The sequence below is a fragment of the Zingiber officinale genome, chromosome 4B, assembly GCF_018446385.1.
Source record: "Zingiber officinale cultivar Zhangliang chromosome 4B, Zo_v1.1, whole genome shotgun sequence".
Classification (NCBI taxonomy): domain Eukaryota; kingdom Viridiplantae; phylum Streptophyta; class Magnoliopsida; order Zingiberales; family Zingiberaceae; genus Zingiber; species Zingiber officinale.
Window position 1 is genome coordinate 22,477,085 of NC_055993.1, and position 11,192 is coordinate 22,488,276.

General features: G+C 33.8%; 1 protein-coding gene across 1 annotated transcript in view; it reads left to right on the forward strand.

Annotated features, from left to right (window-relative positions):
• Positions 1-9,127, forward strand: part of LOC121974853 (la-related protein 1B-like) — a 30,938-nt gene extending 21,811 nt beyond the window's left edge. The window contains exons 5-6 of the mRNA XM_042526111.1: positions 8,163-8,234; positions 8,336-9,127. Of these exons, the coding sequence (XP_042382045.1) occupies positions 8,163-8,234; positions 8,336-8,662 (399 nt within the window). The 3' untranslated portion in view covers positions 8,663-9,127. The remainder of the gene's footprint in view (positions 1-8,162; positions 8,235-8,335) is intronic.
• Positions 9,128-11,192: the final 2,065 nt, after the last annotated feature.

Below are 11,192 nucleotides of genomic sequence, written 5' to 3' on the forward strand. Positions count from 1 at the left end.
AAAAATAGATTATGCAATTGCACTTCGTTAAGATGCCACATAAATTTAATGGTCTAAGAAATGAGAGTGCAAAGGAAATTGAACTTATAGCAAACAATTTGGTATTCATAAATAGAGAGAATGACATTTGATGCTTCCTTCTTCTATGGATATGAAATTAAAATTAAGGATAATTTTTTTGCGTTCATTCCTTAGGTAGTTCCCTTTACTTATATATATATATTAATTTATTATCATTATTTTAACACCCATATAATGTTTCTTTTTATAGATATGCCCTTATTTATTTGTATCCCTAGAATTCCTTAAGTTAATTTAAGATTATTATTTAGTCTGTGCTTGTTATAAATGCATTTAATTCAAGGATCTCTTAAAGACTTAAATCAACAAATTCTCTAACTTATTAATGTGGTGTTAACAGATGAAGTGAATCTTCTTCAATTACCTTTTCCTCCACAAAGTGGGAATCAATCTCTTATATGTTGTCTTCTTGTTAAATATTATATTGGAAGCAATGTCATTGGCAATCTCATTGCCACGGTATAAACTTTATTTGCTTGGTAGGAGGATTATCTAATTCAACCATCAATTGTTTAAGCCAAACAAGCTCCCGTGTAACTAGAACCATAAGGGCTACCTTTATGCTTGACTTGACCCCCCTAAAATTTGCTTCTTGCCCTTTAAGACCATAATAATTCAATGTGGATCACCTATTTATAGGGGAACATGCTTAATAAGTACATGTATATCCTATATAATCTAAAGATGACTGCAGCCCAATGTAGTAACCTTTTTAATAAACATAAAAGAGCGGTGGAAAATATATTTTCATCAACTTTTTAATTAAAATTTAGGTGACCAACTTAACTTAGGTAATTTAAGTAGGTTAAATGAGTATAAAAATTTAAATTTAAATTTAAATTTTTATCATAGAATTCAAACTTTAGAAGTAGAACAAATTTTAAATAGGATGCATAATGGAAAAATCGTTGGACTAGATGATATTCCGATAGAGGTATGAAAGTGCTTAGAGAAATAAGGTATTGAATGACTTACAAAATTATTTAACATGATATTGAAAATGAAAAAAAATATCCGATTAATGGCGAGTAAGTACTCTAGTTCTCTTATATAAGAACAAGGGAGACGTACATAATTGTGCAAACTATGAGAGTATTAAACTAACAAGTCATAGCATGAAACTTTGAGAAAGAGTAATAGAAAAAAGATCTAGAAAAGAGACCCTAGTGACGTAAAATTAATTTGGGTTCATATTTGGAAGGTCGACAATAAAAGCTATACATATTCTTAGACAACTAATTGAAAAGTATCTGGAGCAAAAATAAGATTTGCACATGGTATTCATTGACTTAGAAAAATCTTATGATAGAGTCCAAAATAAATTATATGGAGAATTATAAAAAAGAGAGATGTTAGTGTAACATATATTAAACTAATTAAGTATATTTATGAGGATGTAATGGCTAGAGAAGACTTCAGGTGGATTAATTGAAACATTTTCAATAAAAATAGGATTATATCAAGGATAACTCTAAGTCCCTATCTGCATGTTATTTTAGTAGATGGGAGATGTGAAGGAGTAAATACTAAACTAGAATTTTCTCGAGAAACATTAGAAGTGTAAAATTTTTCACTTTGTAGAGTAAAAATAGAATATATTGAATTTAAGTTTAGTAATATTAGACGTAATGAGACAACTGTTAAGATAAGAGATGAGTTGTCTGAAACTGAGAGCGTACTTTAAGTATTTATGATCATTTTTACAAAATAATGGAGGGACTGAGAGAGATATCTTACATAGAATACAAGCAGAATGATTAAAATGAAGGAGAGTGTCAGGTGTTTTATGTGATTGTAAAGTACCTTTAAAATTTAAAAGGAAGTTCTATAAAACGGTAGTTAGACCTACTATATTATATGACGTTGAATGTTGGCTATGACTGAGCACATGAGCAGAAGATGAGAGTTGTAGAGATGAGGATGTTAAGGTGGATATGTGAACATACGAGGATGGACAGAATAAAAAATGAGAGTATTAGAGAGAAAGTCGGAGTTGCATCTATTGAGGAAAAACTTCGAAAGACACGTTTTAGATGGTACGAATATGTACTTAGATGACTAATAGACGTTCTAGTTAGGCGATGTGAAACTATGACAAATATGCACATTAAATGAGAAATAGGAAGATCTAAAGAGTCTTGGTTAACAACAATAAAATAAGATAAAATTTATTTAAGTATAAACGATGATATAGTAGGAAATAGAGTCCAATGACGTAAAAATATCCATATAGCTGACTCCACTTAGTGGAATAAGACTTGGTTGTTGTTGTTGTTATGAAATATTTGATATAACCTCTAAATTATACATAAGCTTTATTAGTGTCGGCTCGGTTATTAATTGAGACCTGATATCACGCATATGCCAACCATATTGCATGAAATTCTTGCGGTTAGCCATGGGTTTTTTCGCATGTTCATGGTTGGCATAGAACAAGACAGAAGGATCACTCAATGTTCTATTGATTACGTGAGAGGTACTATAAAAGACTTGGGATCTTATCAGCAAGTGATAGTAAGTGTTGATTGTCGAGAAGCTACAAACAATGTTGGCAGAAGGTTTCAAAATCTCTTCGTCTTTGGAGTAGTGACGTGCATGCACACGTAATGGGTCTATTATCGAAGCTAGGAGCTGTGGTTCAAGGAGGGAGTGCAAGTGAGAGGAGGTGGTCACCAGTTGAATGCGATCTCGGTGCAGTGGGAGAGGAGGAATCACAAAAAATCAAGAGAGTTATTATTAAATTCTCAAGAGAAATCATGAAAATTATAAGGAATTGTAATCATGGCGTGGTTATAATGATTGTTTTAGGAAAAATAATCATTACGTCATAGTTCACAAATTACATAATAATAATCCTCAATTAAATAATATCACAGACCTACTTGTTAGTATTGGAACGACCCTAGAACTACAGCAAAGACAGAATAACCAAATATTGGAACAAATATCCTTAACACAAGTACACCAAAATCAGATCCTAAGCAACCTAAGACAAAAACTTAGATTTTCTGAAAGAATCACAAGATTCTTTAGATAGGAAGGTTAGCCAACTTAGTCTTCATATTAAAAAGGACCTTATTCTACTAGATTTTGAAACTCACTACAAAACAATATTACTTCAAATTAGAGACTTAATTCAAACATACAAGAACCAAATAGAAAAAGAAGTAAAACTTCTACATACAACACTAGAAGAAATCAAATTTAAATGAACAGACTGCCGTACAAAAATACCCATTATGAAGAAGTCCTTGATTTCTCCAAACAATTCTCTAAGACAAAAGATAACGGATATTGTAGCTTTGAGCTAATAGGACTAGGAGACCAAGTATTAGTTCAACAAAATAATACTATACTCGTCTTACTTCTTTACACTACATAATAACATTATTGGAAAACAAACTTTTGACAATAGAAAATCATATATAGAAGAGTAATAAAGCTACAGATCTAAAAGAAGCATTAGGAAACATAAACAAAGACCTAAGTAAACTCTCACTAGGAAAAATAGTGCCTAGACAACTGCTAGTACCTATAAGTTTCTTACGTATAAAGAGGACAGTCAGATGAGTCTCACAAGAACTTAGACTGAACCCTTCACAAACAATAAGAGTACAAACAGAAACAAATACAACCAACTCCTGGTTTAACACTATAACAAGGAGATGAAATAGTACATCCACATATCAATTAGCAGAACTGATAGATGTAGAAAGAAACTTAGTGCTTTTTCAAATGAATAATTAAATTCACTTAATCTAAGACGCCTATACAAAAAAGGAATCTTATCCTTCTCAACAGGACACAACCCCTTCACCTGATGGAGGAGAAAAACAATTAAATCTTATGATCGAAGAAAGAACACTCGGAAAGGAGACATAATTATATACATCTAGGACTAATTGTGTTTGACCTTCAAGGTCTAACACGAAAGGGTATAGGAGCTAAAGAACTTTTAGTTCTCTATGACTCTAGATTCTCTGACAATGAAAAGACAATTATAGGACTTTTCGAGGTAGATATGAACACTAATCTAATACGGTCATTACTTTTGCCCAAATTTTAATATGACTATTATGGATTTTATCAAATACATTAAAATCTCTATTCAAGCAAAAGGATAGAGATTTTCAAAAACATAACATACAGATTGATATAATTTTCTTAGGAAAAACAATGACTCACATTAATAATAGTTTTCGGGTATAAATACATAACATCATTGAAGCCCTAACTACAAGAGGCATCTATTTCCTAAAACCCAAAGACTTATCTTCTGAAACTCTAGCAAGACTAGATTGGAATCTTAGGGGGTGTTTGGTTTAGGGGAATAGGAGTGGGGAATGAGAATGAGAATCATTGATTGCCATTGTTAATGTTTGGATTATAGGAATAGGAATACAAATAAGGGAATGAATCCTTGAAATTGGATAATAACTCATTCCCATGTACCTCCCTTTCAATGAGTCATTACCCTATTTTCATCAATCAAAATATTCCCTTATTCCAAAAATACCCTTGACCTAAAACTAAAATTTTCTCCCTTAATATCAAATATCAAAATATATTTATTTATTTTTTCTTTCATATCACTTCTCTCTCCTTGTTCTCTCTCATCATATTTTCTCTCTCATCATTTTATCACACACTTTCTCTCTCCTTAATCTCTTCTATCACACTCTCTTTCCTCTTTTTTTCTCATTACACTTTCTCTCTCATCATACTTTCTCTCTCCTCAATCTCTTCCATCACACTCTCTTCCTTCTTTTTTTTCTCATCATACTTTCTCTCTCCTCAATCTCTCTTGTCACACTCCGTCCTTTTTTTCCTCAACACACTTTCTCTCTCATCATACTTTCTCCCTCATCATACTTTCTCTCTCCTCAATCTTTCCCATCACACTCACTGTTCTTTTTTTTCTCATCACACTTTCTCTCTCATCATACTTTCTCTCTCACCATACCTTCTCTCTCCTTAATCTCTCTCATCACACTCTCTCTCCTCATTTTTCTCATTACATTTTCTCTTCATCCTCTCTCATCATACTTTCTCTCACATCATATTTTCTCTCTCATCTTTTCTCATCATGCTCTCTCCTATCACACTCTCTTTTCTCATTTTCTCTCATCACACTTTCTCTCTCTTTATTCTTTCTCATCACACTTTCTCTCTTATCATATTTTCTCTCTCATCATTCTCTTTCATCATATTTTTCTCTCACATTCATCATTCTCTCACATCTAATTTTTTCTCTTACTTTCCTTTAAGGGTAAAAAAAGAAATTTTGATTGATTCCGATAGAAAATATGCAACTAACCAAACATTACTTTTAAGAGTGATATCCATGCTCATACCCATTCCCATTCCACAATACAATGATTCTCATTTCGATTCCTATTCCTAGGAAAGAACCAAACGCCTCCTTAATATAGATTTAAACACTCAACCATAAACTCTGCAACCGACGAAATCAATAATCTATAAAGATAGGCATGGTGGTTCTATAGTGAGATTTAACAATTATAAGCCCTCCACATCACAAAGAGAGGAAAATGAAGATGAGTACAGAAGAACAAAATATAGAAGTTAGATAAGGATTGAGAATTATATTTTGATGAAGAACAAAATATAATTGCTAAAAAACAATATACAAAAGTCAATCTCAGGAACCCTACAGAATCCAGTGCCACGAGTACATCTCGACCAACCATTGCAAGTACGATATCACGAAAGTATAATGAGAACAATGGATTATGAAGAAGAACATCCCTCGAGAACAAGAATAACTCCATATACTAACAATAATCCTTTACTTAGAACCATAGGCAAAATGAGGCCACCCGAAATTACCTACTTTAGGAAAAACTCAGTACTTTTAAATATAGTTGAATGCGATGATCCCCAAATGTACGACACCTACCTAGAGCAATGGATAGTCTCTGTCAAAAGATATTACCAAGCAAGACATGAGCTTGACATAGAATATGGTGAAACTATGATGAGGATAGGAGAAAACTACTTAGGTGATGTTGCTAGAGCAGCTTAGGAAGCCTATAAAACAAATTTCCCAGAAGAAATAGCTTGTATAGCCTCCCAAGGAAACAACATCCTAAATTTCTATTATACCATTCGTAGGTTATTTACAGCCAGAGATGCAATTATAGGATTAAATTTACGACAAGGAGAAACCATGAGAGACTTAGAGTAACTTCAACTATTTAGCTGAAATTAGATTAAGCCATTTTATAATGACTTTCTTTCCTGTACATCGGTCTCGGGAAATTATTGTAATCCCAAATTAGGAGAGATTATTTAGTAAACTACTAGGCGATTTTGGAAAAGAAATTCATAGGGCTGAAAGAAAATTTTCTGGCTTGATTATAGAACGAGGACCAAAAGTGTTACCTAGTTAACTAGATTCACACTAAATATTTTGTAGAGTCAACAAGGCTGAGAAAAGTTTTTCGTAGATTATGTAATCCGCATGCTTCAGGTTCATTTCAAGAGGAGTTATTAGAGTAGATGCACATGTAACTGTTATTCCTTGATACAATCCATGTGATTCAAGCATCTACCAATTACCTTTTTAGTCTACAAATCCTAAATATAAACAAAGTCAACAGGAAAAGTTATTGGGCAATTTAGTCACCTAGTTTTCTTATAGATATAAAATCAAAGAAAATTTAGGAATATCAACAAAAAGAAAATGTTAAAGATGAAGTAGGAGTTATCTCACGTGCTCTTTCCTGTAGTTGATGAGAGAGAACCATTTTCTAGAGTAACATTAGTAGAATTAGATGTCGGTTTAAGGTATTAATGTGTTATCAAATATATGCTTTGAGGCTATTTTTGAGTTCAGAGAGAGTGGGCGGCTAAGCAAACCCTAGTAGAATTAGATGTTGGTTTAAAGTATTAATGTGTTATCAAATATATACTCTGAAGCACTTTTGAGTTCGGAATCTAAATTTTTGATTCAAGACATGCATCATATGAGCACAAAAGTGCCTTCATCAACTAAGGATGTCATGGATCAAAATGGCTAATTCCTAGTAGTACGCCACTGAAGAAAGTGTAGGTATTCCTTAACTGATATGCCGATTGTAGATCTAACATTGGAGGGTTTATTACTAAGAAGACCATTGTTGCTTGAGCTGTGACATGCTGCTAGGTTATGTGATGCGGTTGTGATAGGAGAGAGGAGTACTCAGTTTGGCTAATGGAATTACAATACTCAGTGTCGCTGCAACACAACCAGGAAGGTGCATATATTGTTTGAGATTCTAGCATGCTTGCTTTGGCTACTAGAGGCAAGGAACTCAATTGATGATGAAAAAGAGAAAAAAAATCATTTGTGAAGAAATAACTATGAAAGAAGACTCTGGAAGCCTCATTAAGAAACAGAACCAGTTTGAAATCCACACCAAGGGAAATTATCCTGGGGATGTAGCTTGTAATGTTTTGGAAGATGCAGGCAGTAAACAAGGACAAGCAACAAACCTTACTGCTGGATCTGGACATGAACGGCTCTGCAATTGATGGAGTTTGCTTGACAGAACAAGAAGCTTGATGTAGATACAAAAAGATTAGTTAATATAATGAAAAATGACTTTAATTAGTTTGAATATTGCTACTGTTATTTTTTTGCAAAGTGCTCACTGGAAGGATATGCTTTATGTAGTTGACCATAGATAGTTGGGCCCGATAATGACTGTTGGATAACAATGATATTCAGGACGAAGGTCTTCGTAGTATTTCTTAAGTGTTATTTGGAAGCTTCAAGACAACTACAAATAGACTTATAAACCATTTGCGTTTGCAATCAGAGACTATAAATAGGCCATTTGCTTGAAATGTCTTTGCTATTTGCCACTGCCTATTTGTTGACATCTAAACCCTTTGAAGTCTGAAACTACATGTATTTCTACTTTCTACCCCTAGGTACAAAAATTATGATATTTAACTTCGGGGGTAGTCACCAAATTATGGTTCCTTGATATTTTCCTTTTGCCTCTTAAATCTTCATTTATTTTGCCAACAAGAGAGTTCTCATGCCATTCTTAAAATTTATCTATGTTTTCCAGGTCAAGCAATTAACAAACAGTGTGGAATTCATATTAGAAACCTTGCGGCTGTCAACTGTAGTGGAAGTTCAGGTACCTCCATGTTGTTGGTTTCAGTTTATGAAACAGTTTCTAAGTCCTGTTATGCATGATTTTTTTTTGCTAGATTGCCTTTATTGTTATTCATATTGCAGGGCGATAAAATAAGGAAGCGTCATGATTGGATGAATTGGGTTTTGCCACCAACTGATAGTCAGTCTGCTAATGCTTCTGTAGCATATCTAAACTTCAATAATCTAGCAGCTCGTTTGCAGTCTCTTGGAATTGGACCTGCGTACCAGAACAGCATGAGATTTCCAGATCCCAATGAGGTTTTACTCAGCAGATCAGCATCCGGTAATTTGAGTAACCAGTTTCAGGTGCCTGTAAATCATAATTGGGATGCGAATAGTCAAGTCACTATTGCAGATTCAGATCGGATCAAGTCTGGACGAAGTTTACACAGGAGCGACACATTTTGAAGTGCATTCACTCTTGATGTCTAAGGCATAGGTAAAACATTTGCTATGCCAAAACTGGGAAGCTTTTCTGAGATTGAAAAATTTAAAATAAAAATAAAATCTTCCAAAATTCTAAGAAAGAGGAAATTTGAACAGAAAAAGGGAAACAGAAATACAAGCTACAATTATGAGGAGGTTCTATTTCTGGACAGATGGTGTTACTGCTGCCTATCTTTTGATCATTAGTAGCTGTTCCTCTTAATTTTCAGATCAAACCATTTCTTTTCTAATCAAGGGCCTGGACTAGGCTCATTTTGAGTTCCTCTTGTAAGACAATCAAAACATCCCTTAGGATATTAGTTTTCTTTCTCATCTTTTGAGGAATTTTGCTGCATAAATTAAGGGCTACGCTGGAATGTCAGACTATTTTGCTAGGATTTCGTTTATCACTGCTGACTGAGATTCAATAAATATTTACTTGAACTATATCGTAGATGGGTTGTTCTGAGCTTTTGCATTCATGCACATTATCTATGCTTCATTATAGCATCACTAGTTTCTGATTGTTCTGCAGTAAAAGTTTGATATTCTGTGTGAAATAATAAAAAAAATGTCTTCTTTATCTTGTACTCTAGCCTCATTCTTTGTTTGAAAGAGAATTTAGAGAAGTTGAAATGTTAATACAATTTATTGAGTCGGTATGTGGTTATAAGAAACAGCATCAAAGATAAAAAAAACACTTTCCCAAAGCCATCAAAGTGCTGCAGTAGTACGTAGTATATAATTTGGAATAAGAAACAGTATCAGGATAAAACATTTCCCCAGAGCGAATCTAAAATATGGACAGATCCATACACTTTTAGTATATGGATGCTCCATTATGGAGTATGCCCATACCTTAGTCCCCACAACTTTAGGGTTGATTTACGGACATCTCTCCCAAATCTTCACGAGCTCGGGATCGAGCTCCTTCGTTTCCCCATGGATCTGGGGTCAGCCTGTGGACATCTCTCCCAGATCTCCACGATCTCAAGATCGACCTCCTCAGCCCCATGCAACTCTAGGGGCAGCCTCTTGACGTCAAGTTCACTTGCAATTAGTATAAGTGGGCTTTTCCCATACCATTTTATTCATTCATAACAAGTTCATTACATTGTTTCGTTACAAGTTGCTTAATCAAACATATTACAAATCTACTTGAGCACAAAAGCCTAAGGATGAAGACTCATCAAAGCTCTTGGGAACGTAAGCAGCTCAACCTTGTTCACTTCCAACTCCATCAGAGAGGCGTTCTATTTGGACTTTTTTCAGGGGCACTTCCCAGCTTAGCTCAGTTGCTCAAGGCTAACTTCAGCAAGGCTTTGTATATCCTGCTAACCTTAACACTCGAGCCCGTTTTGTACATCTTGACTCAACCTGAAGGGGGGCTTAGTAATGGTCTCACCCTAGTTTAGCAAGTCATCCCTACGTGGCCTCACTCCACACTAGAATTTCATGTGTTCTAAGACCCTGGGCTAGGTTGGCACATCACCACTTTGGGAGGTCGATGGATAAATGCTATTAGGTATGCCAAGTTGTCTACTTTGAGCTCCCAAAGCTTTCTACTTTGAGCTCCCCGAGCTCATCTCTGAGAGCCTCCATAATGGTTGGAGCTCTTAGAGAGTTTATTCGTTGCCATATCCGTGTCACGTCAAAAGTAAAAAAATCTCATATATTTCTACATTATAAAAAAATCTCTCAACAACTCATTCATGAGTCTCATACTTTTCATTATATATATATTTCTCATCTCTTCCTCGTATTTTACATTAAATATAATTAAATTTTTATAAAATTAAAATCCATAAATTGCTAATATGAAATAACATTAATAATTAAAAAAATAATAAATATTATAGTACATCAAATAAAAAGATATAAATTATAATAATATATAAAATAAACTTAAATATATCTACAATAGACTACGTCTCCATTTAATTTTTTTAACCATTTTCTTATGTATATGAAATTGTTTTAATGTCTTCTCACTAGTATCCTTCATAAGAATTTCATAATCCTTATGAAAGATCTCGGTTTCCCGCAAGGTCATTTTTTTTTACATTTGATATTCTTTAATATCTTATCATTCATTGTTGATGTTGTGTTCCATTGTATCGTCCTTTTTGACTTTGGATTTACTCCTCCTCTTTGCTACCTTTTGCTTTATTGGATAAATGCAGACTTTAGAATCATCCACACTAACACTCGTATCTGGATTTGATGTTGAAATGTCCCCCCGATTCAAATGTTTTTGCCTTTTTGCTAAAGTAATGAGATTGTGGAACATATTTCTCATACTCTCTGAGAACCCTCCACATATGCATATACTTAAAGTCCTTGTTATTATTATTGGCTTCCACATATTTAGTGCATTCTCCAACACATTCTCATCACTCCAACCTCTTTGACGATGAGTATAAAAATTATTATAGGTTGTAGAAAATTCATTTACCATCCGTGCAAAACTATAGTAATGCGATTTTAGTCGCTGATAGCTTCTCGTCATAGA